The sequence below is a fragment of the Syngnathus scovelli genome, chromosome 17 (genome assembly GCF_024217435.2).
Source record: "Syngnathus scovelli strain Florida chromosome 17, RoL_Ssco_1.2, whole genome shotgun sequence".
NCBI lineage: Eukaryota > Metazoa > Chordata > Actinopteri > Syngnathiformes > Syngnathidae > Syngnathus > Syngnathus scovelli.
The window spans coordinates 12,815,584-12,834,486 of NC_090863.1; the positions used below are offsets into that span (position 1 = coordinate 12,815,584).

Consider the following 18,903-nt stretch of genomic DNA (forward strand, 5'->3'; position numbering starts at 1 on the left):
ATTTTTGGGAGCGCTTTCCATTAAGTGGGACATATCATTTCAGTAGGGTTTGGGACCGACTTGGCTCGTCTTAGCACGCTCGACAGCGACTTGCGCGTGCGTGCGTGCGTGCGTAGGCAGGATGGCGAGAAGTGGCTGGTGTAATCGTGTGACATCATAGCAATGTGACACATTGTGAAATCAACAAATAAGAGAAAACAAATTGTTCCGATTTATTGTGGGAGAACTTCATGTTATTAAGAAGGAAGATTGTGTTCCTCTTGTTCCATTCTTGTAAAATTGAGGGGCGTGATGTTTTTGTGTGCAGGGTTTCGAGCTGCCATGGTTGGATGAACGCACGGATGTCATTGAAAAATACATATCTTTTTCAGCTCCGTAAAATGTTTTTGTGGCTAGCTTCTATGTTCATTTGTGAATGAACTAGTCAAAGGTTCAGAGGGCAAAGTAGAGCAGATGAGGACAGTAATCCCTCGCTACATCGCGGTTCCATCATAGCGGTTTCAGTACATCGTGCATTTTTTTCCAAGATAAATACATTTAAAAAAAAAAAAAAAAATCACAAATCCAAAATAAACCTTCTAAATTGAGCAATTATGGCACGAGAGTTGCCCACACGCCAAAAGAAGGCAGGGAGTGTCCACACAATTGCAGTACGTACACTTGTACCTTTTTATAAAAAAAGTTGTTACAATAATAAGAGTTCTAAAAACATATTTACAGTATTGTACCTCGTTATAAAATTGTTATAGTAAGAGTTCTAAAAACATATTTACAGTATGTACACTTGCAACTTTTTATTAAAAAAATTGTTATAATAAAATAAGAGTTCTAAAAACATATTTACAGTATGTATACTTTAGCTGCATATACTACAAATGTCACACACACGTATCATATTTATATTATTTATACATTATTTTCTGCATGTCATTTACTACGTATCGATATAGTATTTACATGTTTGAAACTATTATTTGATGTTTTAATGATAACATATGCACTTATATGGTTTAATATACACCCCTTTTGATACACAAACAATGTATGTTAAAAAAAAGGGTGACACTACTTTGCAGATTTTCACATATGGAACCAATTATCCGCGATAAATGACAGATTACTGTATACAGTATAACTTTTGAAATATCCTAATATTCTCTCAACAAAAGGCCTTGACATGCAACATTAGAATTTAATCACATTTCATACAATATTGACGCTAAATTATTTCTTTATTTGTGATTTATTTATTTATCTATTAGACTAAGCATCTTTCAATAATTTACTTCCTGGTTGATAGTTTAGCAGTATTGAATTCCAGTTGTGACTGCTAAGCAAGCTAAAAAACAGATGCAGATGCATCCCTGTTCTCCAGCAATAAATTCCTCCTCTCACATTCCTCTGCAGTTGTCAGACGGCTACATGCTATCACACACCATTTAGTCCCGTCCCTCATCCGCATGTTCCCTGGCCTGGCTTGTGTGTTGATATTAGCCGGAAACACACCCGCCTTTAACAGCCCGGAGACCAATAAAAAAAAAAAAAAAGTACTGTGCAAAGACTTAAAGTATATTTCTTGTCTGGATGGGATGCAACGAAGTTTACTTCAAGTGAATGTGTGTGTGTGTGTGTGTGTGTTTGTGTGTGCGCGCAATGCACAGAGACACAAACTCAGTGGCAGATGATATTTTATTAAAAACAGAAACTTTTGGTTGACAATAGACTATATCGGAGCCATTTGTTTTTATCTAGGGGAAAAAAAACTAGAAGGAAAATATGTGATTATATACGAGAGTAAAAAGTGAACTGAAAGCTTCCCTTGGATGCCGATTTCTGGATTTAAAATGAAGAAAAAAACTTGGGGAGAAGACAAGAGCCAGTTTTATTTGGAACATCTCATGTGTTCATAACAGTTCTTGAGGTTTCAACGGAAAACAAAAAACATGGCTGTAACCTTTAACATTACATTTTTTTTTTGTTAAAGGGTAGATCGTAGATTGTTTGGGGTATCCAGCTCGCAGGTTGAATTTTTTGGACGCACCTAATGCAAAATATCACCTTTATAGAAGAACTGAATTTGACCTTCTCAAAACGTTTGCGTGGACATTTTGCACAACTGGCTGTTGACTGCAGCGAGATTGAAAGAGTCACGGAAGGGCATCGAAGTGAGTCCTTGCAAATGTCCTGCTGTGACTTTTTGACATTCAGCTGCTTGCACTCATGAAAGTGTCATCCGACTAATAAACTTATTTATGCTGTTGAAATCGGTTATTGAGAACTGGATAAGAAGCAGACTTTTCATACGAGTTCATTTATAGCGCATTTGCTCAGTTGTCAGTTTTCTGTCACCACCATTCAAAGCAACGCCTCTAGAAAAAAAATACATTTCTTTGATACTGATTTTCCTCCAAGTGCCCATCTGTCAGCACATTTATGTCGTACTGTTCCCTTTGCTGTCTTTTGATTGACAAAGCTGCGCAAATAGTACAGGGAGGCTTTCAAGAAAATCGGACAGATTATAGGAAAAAGTGCTCTTGGCAAAGAGAAATGTGTAGATTAAAGTTCAGGTCAGGCTTTGTATATTTTGCTTTCTGGATAGTCTCGTTATATCTCAGGAGATATTACAGGACCTTTGGCAAATGATTGTGAGTATAGAGTACCTTCATTGTGATGAATTATGTTTCTGCACTTTATGGACACCATTTTTTTTTTCATAGTTCTACGTGTCCAACGTTGTTGGAATAACTCTTGGAACGGTCTTTACTGTTCCATCATGACCTTGCTCCCATTTCGGCATGTTGGATGAATTTGGTGCGGAGTAACTTGAGGGATCTCGTAAAGGGTCTTCCCAGAGACGTGGAAGTCGTTCTATGAGATCTTTTACCTTCTTCCATATTTGGGTCTTGTATCTTCCTAAGTTGATGCGAGCGTTCATAGCAGATGACAGCGGTGAATATTCTTCTGCAACACCAAAAAGATCTTTCCGGTCCCGTTTTCACCACGTTGCGTTTAATGTCATTCAATCGCAAACGTATTGTTTCTTTTTTTCCATCCTCTTTAACCGGCATTTCCATGATTGAGCCAAATGATCCAAAGCCAAGTGACGTCATAGTTTTGCGTGTCCCGTTTGAAGTCGGAGCTGCAGCGAACATAAAACGAAGGCTTTTTATCGAATTGGTCCGCTGGCACTGTTGTGATCTCGGAGGGTGCCTGCAGATTGTCAATGTTGTGATGAAATGACGTGGCTGCCGCATTCTGCTGAGGTGGGACTTTGCTTCTGGCAACGGAGGGACTGTTCTTCTGACAGATTGTTTGGAGCCTTTTGGGGATCAGGCATATTGCGCAACTCACCCCTCCATCTCTTTTGAGTACATAGTGCAGAAAAAACAAACAAGTGATGTTTTTTTATGATCTCCGAGGCCTAATCCACCCTTGCGGTGTGCTTTTAACCTTTCCGTGCAGGTCGAAGCCCCAAGAAAGCAATTAGTGTCTCCCTCACATCATGCGGCTCCTTCTTCCTCCCAAGAACATTAACACCACTTTGTTCAAATATTCAAAAGAAACAAACTAGGGAAAGAATACAGCCACCAGAAAAGAAAAAAAAAAAAAAATCAACGAGCCCGCTCCTGTGAATAATATCAGCAAAGACAGATAACAATGAGTGAGTGAATTTACTTGGACTGAGCTCACTTTCAATACTGAATGCAAGAATGTTTTCTTGTTTATGCCTGTAAATTGTACAGTCCCTACGCCTGCTACTAATAATATTTCTCTGGTGCGCATTACATTCTGTTAATTGAAGTGCAGCAGCTGTCAGAATAATTCCATGCTAATGTTTGCGACTTGGCAGAGTTGGGCTAGGTTCTGCCGCAAGCTCTGCAAAGTCCCCCTCTTCCCAACTTTTTTCAATTTAATGGTTGGAGCCGACCTGATTTCAGCCAAATGCCAGTAGAAAAGTGGCACTGTGACAAAAAAATGAGAAGGTTGTCTGCTTAGCCAATTAACAACATGTTCAGGGACAAACCTCATGGCTTGACTTGTTTACAGAAGTAAAAGCCTTTCATAGCATATGACGGAAATTGCGCTTCAACTTACTTCTGAACCCATTTAGAAGCGGTGGTGCCTATTTTACACTTCATCATTCCACTTCGGCTCAAATCCAGCCGGCCAAAAGGCCGCAACTCCTCCTCGCCGTTGTTGGCGAGAAGCGGAGCCACTCTGCGGGAATCCAGCAAACCTCTCCCTCCTGAAGCCGCTGGAGATCCGCTTTAAGCTCTCTGAAGGCCAAGGTGATATCGCCGTTCACCATCACCTTATCAAACATGTGACCGTACTGGGCTTCCATGGTTTCGGCCGAGTCAATCATATCTTCAAAATCTTCCTCCTGTGGAGAGAAAACACTTGGCTGTTTATTTTGTTGACTGACGGAATAATTGTCCAGTTAGCCCGGAGGGGAGTAAATGTTCTCCAGGAAATGAGACACGGCACAGAGTCAATGTAGTTTCTTACCGAGAACATCCTGACTTGGTTGGGCTCCTCTTCCTCACAGATGAATTTGGCTCTTCTCCTGGTGAGGCGTAATTCCTCGATACGCGGGGGTTTCACAAAAACCACGTATGGTTTGAATTCCAGTGTGTAGACGTGCTTCAGTTTCTAAGTGCGGAAAAGAACAAATGGAGGTTGTCGGGAGTCATCAAAGATGAGGTCTTGTTGTCTAGACAAGTTTACATTTTGTTAAAACTTGAATGTGTGAGCCACAACTGCATTTGCACCATTTTTAAGTGATCCAAAAATCTTTCGGTGGTCCACATTTGAACATTCTTCTTGCACCGTCACAGACTACAAGTATCGAAGAGCTTCTCAACTTTATTTCAGCGTTGTACATTATAAAAGCAAATGTTTTTGCAGACGCAATCTAGTGTCACAATGCGCGTATATTTTGATCACAATCATACTATTTGAGTTCCAGTAATTATTTATGTCAGTGTTTTCCCGACAGCTCATTACTCACACAAGGACGCACATCCAGAAGGCAAATTTTGCCCTCAGCCATCACACGATGAACAGAGTCCAGATTTGTTCCATAGTAGTGGCCTTTGTATGTCCCGTAGTCTATAAATCTGAAGGGAGACATGAACGGGGCCAGACAAGGACATAAAAGTTGCAAAACACAGATGAACAGTATGGAATGGCCAACACACATGTCAGACTACAGTTTAATGTACCTGCGGTTGAGAATATCCGCTTCAAATTTGTGGACGGATACAAAATGATAATCCATCCCTTCGCTCTCTTGGCTTCTCTTTTCACGTGTGGTGTCTGGAAGAGAAGATGTTGGCAAGAACCCTTCCCTCCCTTATAGTAAACGGGACACGTATACATTGAAAGTTTTTTTGGCTTACATGGTACAGTTGTAGCATAGAGGTCCGGATCTGAGATCAGGAGCCTCCTCTTCAGTTCATTAACACCAACACCGCTGGGCCCTCGAGGCAAAGAGCAAAAACATTGCGCTGTTTATGTTTTGCAGTGACGGACAACGGTGCAAGGTCATCTCGGCTTGTCCTCACAGGGCCGGAAATCTGACTGGAATTGATATGATTTTGATTTTTAATTCCAAAAACAATGATTCCACGCGTGCACGTGAACAATAAATCCAGCAGCCCATAGATTTGACGATTGCATCTGCATTTGCCATCAGAAGAAAAGAAAAAGCGAGCAGAACATTCATTCAGACAGATGGAGCTCTGATTTCATGCTGTTTTGAGTCTGAGAGTGATTCTCCAACCCATCTTACTGCTTTTTGTGTCTGCCTGTGGCATGATTAATGCCCCAGAAAAGCCATAGCATCACATCTGCAAAGTTACGCGTGTCATTGGATGAACGTACGTACGTACGTAGGTACGCACAACTTGCGCAGCCTTGCATTGCATCAGTCTCTTTAGTCGTAAGAATTCCTGAAATACTTGCCTTTTCCATCACAGTGTTGAAGGGACATTTCAAAATGTAAAGTTTTTAAGACTCTACACCACTAATGACTTTTTCAGAAGCAGAGAGAAGGCGCATGGTGACGCGTGGATACTGTCTACTGACCTTTTTCCTTAAGTTACATGACATTTAACACCAGTAGTCATTTCCACCATCTTATGCGGGGCATAAAGGAATATTGTTTTGTTCAGAGCGTGTTGGAAGGCGCTTCCAACCTGCTCAAATATTCATTATCCGGCTGCTCCTACTTTAAGTATCCTGGTTGTGGCTTTTTATATTCCTCAATGCCAAAAGATTTTTAACGATGACCTCTGGCCTGCACTGCAGACAATGAAATTGAGTCCTGAGCGTGGGTCAAATTTGAGCCAATTAAAAGCGATTCAAATCCAAGCTGCTTTAAGTCTTCCATTTGGCTGACATTTGGAGGGATTTTCTTCACAATCTATTTGTTCCCCTTTTACCTACCTGTCTTCCTCCCTAAATTGCTTCAACCTTCTCCTGTTTCTTTCTGCTTATTTACCAATAACCTTTAGTTTTGTCTGAATATTCGGACATAAAAAGACCTTCAGCAGAGTTTAACGTAAACTCTCAAGGGAGCGAAAAATACATAGGATTGGCAGAGAAGCCAAATCTGGGGTGGGCCATTGCACAACTTAAAAAAATAATTCAAACTATTGTGAGTGTTTATGTGTGTGTGTGTGTGTGTGTGTGTGGGATGGGAAAGGATCATTTTGCATTTATAAGGAAGAACATAACTCGGACCCAATGCTTTATTTTCTTCCCTTTGATCAATTTCAACTTCAATAACAGCGGTAAACAAAATGCGGTGGGCATGAGCCCAAATAGAGCAGAGTTGAGTACAAGGTTGTTAATTCTATACAAACTCAATCTTTTATTAATATGTTCAACAAATGATGGAAAAGGTTTGCATCCTCAACTTACCAAGCAAGACAACCAGTTGCTGTCTTTGTCCGCAGCCTTTATCGGAAGGGATGACTTCTATGTAGGTAGGAGGGCAAATGGACTCATGAACGCCAGAGCTCCACCTTTTGGACCGAGCTGCTTCTTTGACCCAATTGCTCTTCTTGCCCAGTCGGAAACTACTTCTTAAACCAGCTGGAGAAAGGAGAAAGAGTGCGGCCTTAAGCTTTGTCGGTCAGTTGGTACTGTTGTAGGTCAGAGAAGGTTACATAGCCACTTTTTATGTTTATTTATTTGTTTGTTCTACACCTATGGTTATTTGGAGTGAGAAAACCTGACTGTGAGGCACACGCGCTCAGAAATGACCATTTTTTAGGAAAAGTGGGCTCAAAAGAACATCAACCCTACATGAGAACATTCCATGCTCACTCAACTCCCAGTCTGTACTTAATTTCCATCATTTCACGATTGGAGCCTTTTCCAAGTGACCTGAAAGCTGAAAGGCGTTGGAAATGTATCTTATCTGCATATGATGGCTGCAATTCCACTCACATGAAAGATTTCATCTACTCATTAATCACATTGCTTGTTTGATTGCAAATCCACTGTGGCGAAAAATCACTAACACTTTTATTGGCCCAATGATTCTGGACCGACCGACTGACTTGTTTAACATTTGCGGTGGCTCCAGCTTTTACACAAGATACAGTAATGTTACTAACAATGGCCCATAAACCGTTTCCACCCCAAACGTGTTGTCATTCGGCAAGTCAACAGTCTTGGACCCCAAAGGGGGGCTCAGGCCCCCCAGAATCAAAGAATCCAAGTGTGCCAGAGGTGATTTGTCCGCAGTCTGACAGCCAGCGTCTGCCATGCGCCTGCGGTTTGGCCCGTCTTTGCCTGCACGCTCTCTTTCATGACGTTAAGTACCGCAGCAGCAGTCATGCCAGGCTTTCTTTGACACAGGCTGTAATTTGACTTTGTAAGCACATCTCTCTGTTTCCTCTCCTTGCACCGTCACACGGTGAGTGGCCACTTCAAGCGTTCGGACAAAGTCACTCTGTTGCTTAGAGTCGCAACAAGTTGAAGGAGAAAACGTATTGACACCTCAAATAAAACGCTTTGCTGCATCTGGGAGGATTTGGCGTAGGTTGATAAAAATGTAAGAAAGCCAAAACCACTATTTTGATCCAAATAACGTTTGGTACGGAAAAAGTGTCTAATTTTTAGCAAAATCTTTTATCTTTAAACTTGAACCAACGAACGAATCAATGAACCAACCAAAGAAAGGAACGAACGAACAAACGGTGTCTGTGGAAAAAGTTGCTGAACTGCATCATCCCTTCTGCCCTCTCACCACCGTGATCCAAAGTAATTCAGCCTCTGGCCTCAGAGTAGATAAAATGCATGCACACGATTATTTGCACATAATTATAGTGCAACTCGGATTGCACCGACTCGATCGGATTTTTACAGTCAGGATTTGGGCACAGTAGCTCACACTTTTTCTGCTCACGCGCGCACACGTGACAATTGGCGCAAACATTTGCTGGAGTCAGATGGGGAAACTCGCGGGCTCAAAACCACATTTGCTGTTCTTGTCCTTTCCTTTAAATCGTTAAATCCATAAAATGCTTCATCAGATCAAGCGGCCTCTTCTATCTGTTTTTCTTGGGGACGGGAGTTGTGACTTGTCATGTCCAATTGCCCCAACTTGTGTTGTGTTCTACCTCTCTTTCCAGTATCATTGGGATTTATGTGGAACAAGTCAAACATCTTACCAATGTGGATTCCAGTTATAGCTCCATAGTCAACATCCTCGTCAACTGGAAAAACTAGAGTGAGGGGAAATCGTGAACATAAAGCTCTGAAATTTCACGCTCAAAGTATTAGCACATGTTCTCACGCAACTATTTTGCTTTGGAAATTGTAATGACGGTTGGCTTGACGCGTGCTATGCAGAATTTAGAAACATTAATAATTTGATTACGGGTGTTTATTCATACTAACTGAATCGGCCGCATGTTGGGAAAAATGCAAGAGGATTTGTTTTGGCAAGTAAATCTTGAAAAATGTGTCTTCTTCTTCTTCTTCTCTCTAGTTTCTATGTCTGTCAGGTGTCTTCTAAGGTCACATAATGGATTGCTGTGACTTTGGAGCTTCCTGGTTGTTTGTGCAAGTGAATGTCTACATGGAAAGGAATCTGAACGTACGTACCTTTGCCCTCATCTGCAGCATATGTAGAGCAAAACACACAACAGATCAAGTGTCATTCCCCCCTGAACACGTCAAACTTGAGTATTTAGTTTACATCATGTGACACTCGAGGCCCGGGGGCCAGATACGGCCCACCACATTTTTTGCGGCCCTCAAAGATAAATTGTGCATCGACTTTGTGTCAATGCTAAATTCAAATTTGAGTTGCCTTTTTTTAAAAACAGAGCTATTACTAGCAATTTTGTTACCATTCATTTTTTACAAATATTTCAACACTTTTTACAACTCTAGTCATTCATCAGTTTGTTGTGTAGTCATAATGGCCCTCCGAAGGAAACGATGACAACAATGCGGCCTGCGACAAAAATCAGCCCTGGTTTACTGGCTGCAATTGATAAGTGTTTTGCTCATTTTGCCAGTGATGTGGAAAGAAAATGTTTGCGGATCACCTGCTGCCGCCGCCTTGACTTGCTCTTGTCGGAACAAGGTTTGGGGTCGTTTCAGTGCAACTCTCCTAAAGATTGTTGAATGTTAATCAAACAAAGTGCGTCGTGGAATGATGACATGATAGACATTTTGTTTTTGTTTTTACCTCTCCTGAAGCTGCTGCGAGGGGATGAGCCCCGCTCGTGTGTCACCACCCCCAACATGGCAGGCTTGCCACCAGGTATCGTCCTCTGTGGAGACAATCTGGAGGATGTCGCCTCTGTTAAAAGCAATTGCTGCATCCTTGCATGGGACAGCGGGATCCTCACTGGGGTTGTAGTCAAACAGAGCCCTGACAAACAGCTAGGAAAAAGATTTCTATTTGATTTGATTTTTTTATTAAAACAATGACAAATATCACAATATCTACGTATATTCAGACGTATGCGTTTCCTTATGTCAGTGTTTCCCAACCAGTGTGCCGCTGTGCGAGATGTTCAGCTGTGCCGTGGGAAATGGTCCAACATGAATTACGGAGCGCGTTGTAAACAGGATGGCCAAACCGCCGGTCAGTTAGCGCAAGGCCTGCCTGGTCAGCCACTCGCTTATCGGCACATACTCACTTTGTGTGCTGTGTGCTTTTACTCACAGTGACAGGCACTATGACGGACGGCTGTGGTGCGTTTTCAGTCCGATGGGAATCAGAGCATGTAGTTCAACGGGAAAACCTGGGTTGTTCATTTTTCATCAACGTAAAATACACAGTCAAGTCGAGACACCTCGCCAGTGATAGCCGCTGTCAGGACAGCAGAGTGTCTTTAAAGGTGACTTTGTTGTTAATGTCGCAATATTTATAGAGCTAGTCTAAAACAGTAAACAAAGTCATATTGATTCTTTTGGATTTTGATCACAATCACTTTCAATAGTTTATTCCTTATACTGTCACTTTTATTTATAGAAGAAATACAATTCAAAGAATTTGTTTTTATTTTTCTTCAATTATTCGACTCTCAGTACATACTATATAGGAATCGAACTTTACGTCTTTTGTTGTGATAGAACTGATTTGAATGTAGAAGCTGGTGTAACACTCAACAGATTTTTTTTTTCCAATGAAAAGGTGTGCCGTGAATGAAAAAAGGTTGGGAAACACTGCCTTATGTCATCATCTGATGGCTTTGACAAATGACCGTACTATAGTCACCGATGGTCATTTGTCTTCGTCCATTGCACTTAATTTCTTTGACACTTTCCATAAATTGTAAAAATCGGATGCATAATTGCACGGTGGTCGCTGTCATGATTGTGGCAGCACTAAACATGACATGACACTTTTCTTCATCTACTTTGACTGTAACCAGATGAGCAGTTCTGCGCATAAAACCACAACGGAGGGCTCGTGTAAAAGAAAGAGAATACGTCATCTATTGTACCTTCTTATTGGATTGCACTTCTTGCTTGGAGGAGGCAGGAACAATTGTGAATGTAACGTCACCCTGCGAGCGTGCCTGAGACATATGAAAGGAACTAGTCAGGGCAAAAAAACTGATTTGCTTTGTTATCGTCTTGTCTTACAAGACTTGATTGCTACTCCTTCTGTGTTTGTTCGCCGGGCATAAAGGTGCAGCTGGGTGACATTAACTTGGCACCCAAAAAAATGTAGGCAGACCTAGATCTGTCAAAAACGTCAACAAAAAAGTGGAATAGTACCGACAGATGGAGGGGGAAATCAAGGAAAAAGAATTTGAAGTGTCTTTGTAGAGTGCTTTGCTTTGCCAGCATCAATACCTTGGCATAGTTTATAGAAGGCTATTGCAAAAATAAGAAAAAATATTTTGCGTTTTGTTCGTAATTATGGAGCGTAGTCAGTCACCCATGTCAGTCAAAAATTTGCCTTATGCACATATTGCTTACTCATTTTTTAAATCCTGCATTAGTCTGCATCGTCTTTCTGCACAGACACATCAATTGATGCAAACATGCCTTCAGCAGCATCACAATCAATAATTCCTCACTCAAATTGTGTCTGATATAAATAAGTTTTTCTGTGCCAGCCGTCTTCACATCTGCATTTTCCAAACTCAATCATCAGCATGCAATGTCAGGCATATTTCATGCAAATTAGGAGGAAAAGACAATTCCTTGGCATATCCATTGAAAGAGTTTTTGTCCACGCTGAACTAACCATTTCTTGGCTGTGTAGCGTCAAATTCTTATGTTTCGTATTTTTATGAAAAAAAAAAAAAAGAGTAAACCTAACATGAAATTAATCTTACTGACACGTATTGTTTGCGTAGCCAAAGCAGGAAATACTTTGTTGGTCTGTCTTGTGTTGTCCAAAACTTGGAAAAACTCAATGAGACATTTTGTTTCACTACTCACAACTCCAATTACGTTTTGTCATAAACATCATACAAAGAGCCAAATGTGGAAACAGAAGAAAGATTTTCCCTTCGTTTTTGAGTAAGTTTAGTGTAAAATTGACTGCGTATAATTAATGTGACACCACTAGACATAATAGTTGCACCACCATTGTTATTTTGATGCTTTGGTATTGTGTTAGCACACAAACAACCCGTACGGTTCAGCCTGAAACAGTCGGAGTCACTTGACTTGCTTTATTTGTGTTAGCATTGAAATTAATCTGAACAATTAAGAGACTCGGTAAATGTGGGCCTTATAAGTTTGGGAGACACTGGTGAAAATAGACAAAAGGATGTTTATCAATTTGAAGCCAAATGTGCCCGTAAAGCACTGAAATGCACTGAGACTAACCAGCAAAGGAAGAATTTCTTTCGGCTTCCTGCGATCCAGCGAGACGCCGTTGACTTCTTTTAGCTCATCTCCTTCGTGAATCAGACCTTCCGAGTGGTACATATCATACGGATCATGAGCTTCAGTAAAAAGCTTCTCTTTTGCTACAGGGTAAACTTGTTTAATATTTACAATCGACATAAAAAATACAAAATAATCATGAAAGAATTAAAAAAGAAAATAAATACATAAATAAATAAAACTTTAAAAAATATACGTATTTATAAAATGGATATGTGTACACAACTTTAGATTCCAATTTCAGCTCAAAGAAAAGACTTGTGGAGCATCACAGAAGAAATTTGGAGACTCTTAATGTCAAACATGATTTACTGACACTCTGAGTAACTTTAAGCTTACCACTCTTGTGGGCAGCACCTCCTCGCATGACCCTGGCCACAACAATCGCCCCTGTGGATTGATCCTTCTTAATCGTAGCACCCTTCAACATGGGGAGAGGAGCAGAAGTGTAAAGTCAAACAAAACTAATGTAAGATTCTTAATAGGAGTCACTTGATTTGAATGAAGGTTATTTGAGCCAAGATGGAGCCGTCCGTCAATGTAACACTGGAAAAGGTCATCCGAATGATTTCAAATATACAGTGACAATCAGACTGGAAAAAGCATCTTGTGTACTTGAAAACAATCATCCCAGACTGGGGTGTCGTCCCGTTGCGTGGAAAACATGTTGCATCAATCAAAAGAGGCATGTCAGACAAAGGTCACGCTCTTTCCAGTTAGCTTTTGGGATCAAGACAAGCGTCTGTTCCCCATTATTGCTTTCGTTCTTCCCTTCATAGAGCAAAGAAAATGCCACTCATTAAGTGAATTACTGCATTTTCAAATTTACCCTGAATGCTAATCATATTAGTAAATAAATCCACCATGAAGAAGTACATTTCAAATGACCGCAGTCATTTGAGAAATCTTCCACTTCTCTTCCAAGCTCTCAACAGTTGTCACAAATGTCGGATAGGAAGTAAGACTATATGATAAGAAACAAATGGTTTACTTTTGATGGGGATCCGTCAGGAATCAAATATGTAGCTGTGATTTTCTAATGAACTCCTGGACCTGCTCATGGAACAAAATCTGGGAAATCTTACTCGTAGCAGACAACCACTATAAGTGCTTGGTGGATGTTTAAAGCCACAAAATTCAGGTCCTTTTGATTTTAAGGACAATAACAAATTTAGAGGACTTTGCGGCCTTGGTGGACTTGTGTTCTTTGAACTTTCATCCTCGTTCAGTCCGGTTCCACCTGATCCAGGAAATTTCCAGATACGAGTGACAATAGTTTGGAACACGGGGGAATAAAACGTTCTGGTAGGACCAAGAAAATTAGTCATGATTAAAGAGCAACCTTGAAAGTTAATCTATATCAGACGCAGCAGAGGGATGAGCTCAGTCGACATTAATGCGACAAAATGATCGAGTGGTTTCAACAACCAGACGACCGTACTCAAACTCTGCTTCCATCCGTAGAAACAACGTTTGACATGTCACTTTCACAACATTGCTGAAAGAACATTTCCGTGTGTATTTTTCTGCTTTATGTCGTGCTATGGCATGAATTCAATGAGACTTTTCTGATAAGGTTTTGGTCGGGAACGTGGCAGAGGGAGGGGGTTGCTGATGGAATTAACAACAGGTGCACTAGAGGGGCAACAACGAGATGGTCCCCAAAACAGGACTGAGATTGCAGGTGGAGGCCATTTCAAGTTGCTCCCTCTTGCTCTTTTTTAACTGTTTTCCCACAAGTGTTGGCTTTAGCCAGAGTCATTATCACGACTGGGAGCATGAGGCGATTTCTTAACCCTCCTGAAGTTGCGCAGATTGACCAGCTCCTCCAGGATGGCACATCCATGCATGCTGTTGCAACAACATTTGATGTGTCTCCCAGTACAATCTCCAGAGCATGGAGGAGATTCCAGGAGACAGGCAGTTACTCTAGGAGAGCTGGACAGGGCCGTAGACGGTCCTCATTCCATCAGCAGGACCGATATCTGCTGCTTTGTGCAAGGAGGAACAGGTTGAGCGCTGCCCGTGTCCTACAGAAGGACCTCCAGCAGGCTACTGGTGAGAATGTCTCTGCCCAAACAGTCAGAAACAGACTTGGCCTCAGGACACAACGTTCTGTAGTGTTTCCTGTGCTCGTTGCTCAGCACCGTGGAGCTCGATTGGCATTTCCCATAGAACAGCAGAATGTATGGATTTTCCGATGCATATCGGTGAATCTTCCCAACCCTAGTATCACTTATATTTTCTGTACATGTACGTATATTATGCTTTATTATTATTATTATTATACTACGATACATGATTGCTATATTATTGAATTCCTATTAATGTAAACATAGCTACTGACCAGTGGCTCCTTGGTTTTGACCAGACTGACAATCTTCACTGAATCTTCTCCATCATCTAGAATGCCCTCAGGCACTTGTGGCAGAGCAGGCTCATAATCCCTCTGAGCTACTGCATCATGGACGAATATAAGACTCTGGCCGACAAGAACAAAAGTACAATCACAATGTGGAAGATGGTCAGACAGGTATTTTTGAACGAATGATGGTCATTTAAAAATATATTGAAACCTTAGATCTTTAGATAGCAGGTGCAGCGAAGCTTTCCTGACAAATCAGAGGTGAATAAGGGCAAACATTTGAACATGTTCTCTTGGCCCGTCTGACCCATTGCGGCACATTGGGTCGACAAACGCAGCACTTTCTGTTGGCAACATGCCAAATGTGATTATGTTTGGAATGCGCAGCCAGCTTGCGGGCCACCTGGAAGAACTCTCGACACCACCAAGTGGGTCTGCTCAAACATCATGTCTTATGTCATGTGTTGAGTGCAAAACAGTGGAAGATATGAATACACGTACGTCGGTCATCTAGGAGTATCATTGCCGTTGGAAGTATGTACGTATTACCATAAATAATATTTCGATATCTGCCTCTAATGGTTAACAGTGACTCAGCAATCTGTCATTTGGTGCACTTGTTGCCCATCAACAGTTGCTCTGCCTTAGACGCTGCTATTACCTGAGACGTGCCTGTTTTTCAAAAACATCATCAAACTACATCAAAACAGGGTGTCGATCCTAAGTACGCTCACGTAGCTGAGCTTCGGCCAAGAACAAGCACGTCATTAGGGCTGTTCAAACAAACTTTCTAGTTGTCGGTTCACTCGTAGGACAACTGTGTGGAAGGAGGCCGCCTCCGCATCAGTGAACACTAATAAACACAAGTGAGAGGTTAGGGTTGATCGAAGGCAGCAACCCCTCATTTGGACAAAGAGGGCCAATCAATTTGAACAAATTTGTTATTTCACATGACCCATATGAGAGAGAGAGAGAGAGAGAGAGAGAGAGAGAGGGAAATGTCGGAAACCAGACTTGTAATTGCTCTGAGCGCTATAGTATCCCTGTTAACTCACCCAAGAGAAAGTAGGCCTTGAGCTTATACTGCTTTTTTTTGGCAAAACTCTTTACATTGTGCATTTATCATTAAGCATTTTGTAAATGTTTACAACAATGTTTGTAGATGAAATAGCCACATCATAATCCGTTAAAGCAGGAGCGTCAAACAAATGTTTGTCGCGAGCCACATTGTAGTCATAGTTTCCCTCAGAGGGCCAAAAACTGTTCAAATATTTTAAAAAGACAAATGGTGGAAAAAAAAAAATCGCTTACAATACCTCTATTTTTAAAAAGCGAAGACAATTTGTAATTTTAGTAATGACACAAAGTCGAAATTTGTCTCGGGGGCCGCATAAAATGATGCGGCGGGCCGTATCTGGTCCCCAGGCCTTGAGTGTGACACATACTATGCATTAAAGCAAATTTTTGGAATTTTTTTGGGCTCAACAACGAAGGCCTTCCTTCATTGTTGGACATTGTACCTTGAAGTGAGATTTACACAAGAGGGCGAAAAGTTCTTTGACTTCATCTCTCCATTCATGGTGAATCAGCTCTTGGAATAACTGGAAATAGAGAAAAACAGACAAGAGTAGTTTAATATTATGAGCCTCACTTTATTTACGGGAGCTTTTATATAGGGGTCGGGTGGGAACCGGAACTGATTCAGACGGCAGCGGCACATCATTAGTACTTTCAATGTCCCCGTTCAACTCAAGTTGGCCACAAGGAAAAAAAAATCCCCGAAGCTCCGGCTTCTTCAAGGCTACACGACAGCTGCAGCGACAGATAAAAAAGAGCGGCCTTGACCGACAGTCGGCCGGTGTCTGAGCGCATTCGCCCACTTGTCAAGCGTGTTACTCTAATGACTTCTACTGCTTCAAGATGTCCAGGCATACTCTTGAGACACAAGCATGAAGGTCATTAGTTTCCACTGTGAGCAAACGGGAGCGTCTCTGAGGGGAAACAGGCTCGTGGTTTGGCCATTCCGGTAGGTCCTGATGATTTAAGCCAGGCGGAGGGAGAGTGGCTGTCGGACAAAATCAGAAGCAATAAGAGAGAGACGAGGATCGGAGTTGATGGTCAGTATGGAAAAATGGCAGGACTTATTGTCCGTGTGACACAAGGCCGATTTGAGATATTCAAGTCGTATTTATTTGGGGGATGACGGCAAAATGGCATTGAAGTTTATTGTATAGGAAACGTGTAAGTAAAACATAAAGCGCTGCTTAGGAAAGATGATGCGTATCACAGATGGGGTGTGCCACTATAGGTAAACATTGGGAGCCTGTGTGTGAGTGTGTGTGTGTGTGTGTGTGGGCGCTGTCACTTCATCTTAAATGTGAAATTAATTGTGTTCCTCCAAAGTGAAACATTACACGAAATGAGTTTAACAGCCGGTGCACTGTCCTCCATGACCAAACTCACCACATCCAGATCAAAAATGGTCTATTTTTGGCTATGTGAATGAAGCCCTTTGAAACTGTTTGTCATTTAGGGCTATACAAATAAACTTGACTTGACATTTTATCTGCTTCCAGACACAATTCAGAGTTTAGGGGTCAAATTTCCTTTTGAAATCCTGCGCTCCATTCATTGCTTCCGTGTTTCAGTAAAATGATCTGGATAGAGGAGGAAACTATTCAAACCATGGCCATTTTTTCCCGATGCCTCTGTCGTCATCCCATCATCTGTAAGCGGTGTGATGGTCTGCAAAATATGTTTGGAAAGAGTCGCTTACATGCGAGGCCAGACTGGTTGCATGCTCTTGGACGGGAGCGGGTCTTCGTTTCACAAAGAGCCTCAGCCGCTCGTGGATCTGGGAAGCAAATTCAAGTGCAACAATTAATATTACCAATGCAGTGAAAGGGCCAACACACTTTTGTCATTGCTAAAGCTAGCTTTAGTTTATGCTCAGCTGAGAGCAAACGACTTGATTTTAGGCAAGACGCTACATATAGAAAAATGAACATTGACATACGCGTTCATAACTGTGGCAAATTTTGTCCGTAAATAACCATTTTTGAGCCCACCGCTGACCTCAGAATTGGGAGTCGCTCTTCCTTTTTCAATATTTAGGGCCTTTTTATCCGACATTTGGTTTGAATTTGATACTGGTTACACATTTGGAAAAAATAAATGCATGAGTGAAAATCTTTATCACAGAAATGTAACATAACCTTAAAAAGGAGGTGGAGCTTCTTCTCCATCAGCGTGCTGTGGAGGAAACGGTAGTCCTCCTCTTGGTCGCTTTGAGATACAGTGCCAGACATCACTGGTGACAAAACACCGGAAGAGTCAAAGTACATTTAAATAGTTAAGATGGGGGGAAGTGTGGTGAGAAAAAACATAAAATCTCAAATGTAACTCAGGTGTCGTTCTTTAACCTGCTTCAATTCTGGCATACCTCTGGATTCTTACATATTTCTTCACACTGAAAAGTAAAAAAAGAGAATGAAAACTAAGATTTTTTAACAGTCAATAAATATCTATACAATAACTATACATTTAATATCATTCAATATAGGCTAGGAATGAAAATTAAACAATGCATCTTCTGATATATTACTGCCCCCTATTGTTTGTGTGGCATAGTTCAGCATTGAATACATTGTTAGAACACTATTGGGTACTCACTCACTCACTCACTTATTGTGAGATGTGTTCTGTCATAAATATTACTTTCTTTTTTTTTCTCCCAAATTTGCACAATAAAAAATATTTTATGGTCCAGAGTTAGTATATTAAGATTTGTAGTGTATTTTCTATTAACTTCAGAACAAACTAATCAGTAATCGATTTAGTGTGGAGGATAGTTGCACTTAGTTCTGATTGAAACTGTTATTATTTAAAACTACGTTTGATGTTGTGGTGCGGAAATGCTCTGCATTATATTGTAAAGTGCCTTCATACATCCGTACATCTGAGTTTACTCATTCCATGTAGAGTTCAGTAAAGTTACACACCATGGCAAACGCACCGAAAATATTCACCATGCTAAATGTATAACTGTCTGACAATTTCAATCAAAATTTAGCAGTATTATTTTAGAAGAATCTGACTTTTAACCTGTATGGTATCTCGTTAAATAGTAGATGTGGCCAGGGATAGCCAGTGTG

At 41.1% G+C, this 18,903-nt stretch overlaps 1 protein-coding gene across 1 annotated transcript; it reads right to left on the bottom strand.

Annotated features, from left to right (window-relative positions):
- Positions 1 to 1,671: 1,671 nt before the first annotated feature.
- LOC125984823 (MAGUK p55 subfamily member 7-like) lies at positions 1,672 to 18,463 on the bottom strand. The gene is made up of 16 exons (XM_049747092.2): positions 17,965 to 18,463; positions 17,526 to 17,603; positions 16,270 to 16,350; positions 14,732 to 14,866; positions 12,724 to 12,805; positions 12,325 to 12,410; positions 10,983 to 11,057; positions 9,716 to 9,912; positions 9,573 to 9,637; positions 8,688 to 8,741; positions 6,928 to 7,101; positions 5,403 to 5,483; positions 5,226 to 5,319; positions 5,012 to 5,120; positions 4,510 to 4,653; positions 1,672 to 4,384 (listed from the first exon to the last, which is right to left on the bottom strand). The coding sequence occupies exons 1-16, from the start codon at positions 18,091 to 18,093 to the stop codon at positions 4,154 to 4,156; spliced, it is 1,815 nt and encodes a 604-aa protein (XP_049603049.1). The 5' UTR covers positions 18,094 to 18,463; the 3' UTR covers positions 1,672 to 4,153.
- Between the last annotated feature and the right edge of the window lie 440 nt (positions 18,464 to 18,903).

Bases quoted from the DNA above. Each gene is read 5' to 3' on its own strand.
- LOC125984823 (XM_049747092.2), bottom strand. From the start codon at position 18,093: ATGTACTTTGACTCTTCCGGTGTTTTGTCACCAGTGATGTCTGGCACT. The intron at 14,867-16,269 runs GTACAATGTCCA...CTTGTCGGCCAG, and splicing joins TGTGTAAATCTCACTTCAAG to AGTCTTATATTCGTCCATGA. The intron at 8,742-9,572 runs GTGATCCGCAAA...CCCTCACTCTAG, and splicing joins AGTCAAGGCGGCGGCAGCAG to TTTTTCCAGTTGACGAGGAT.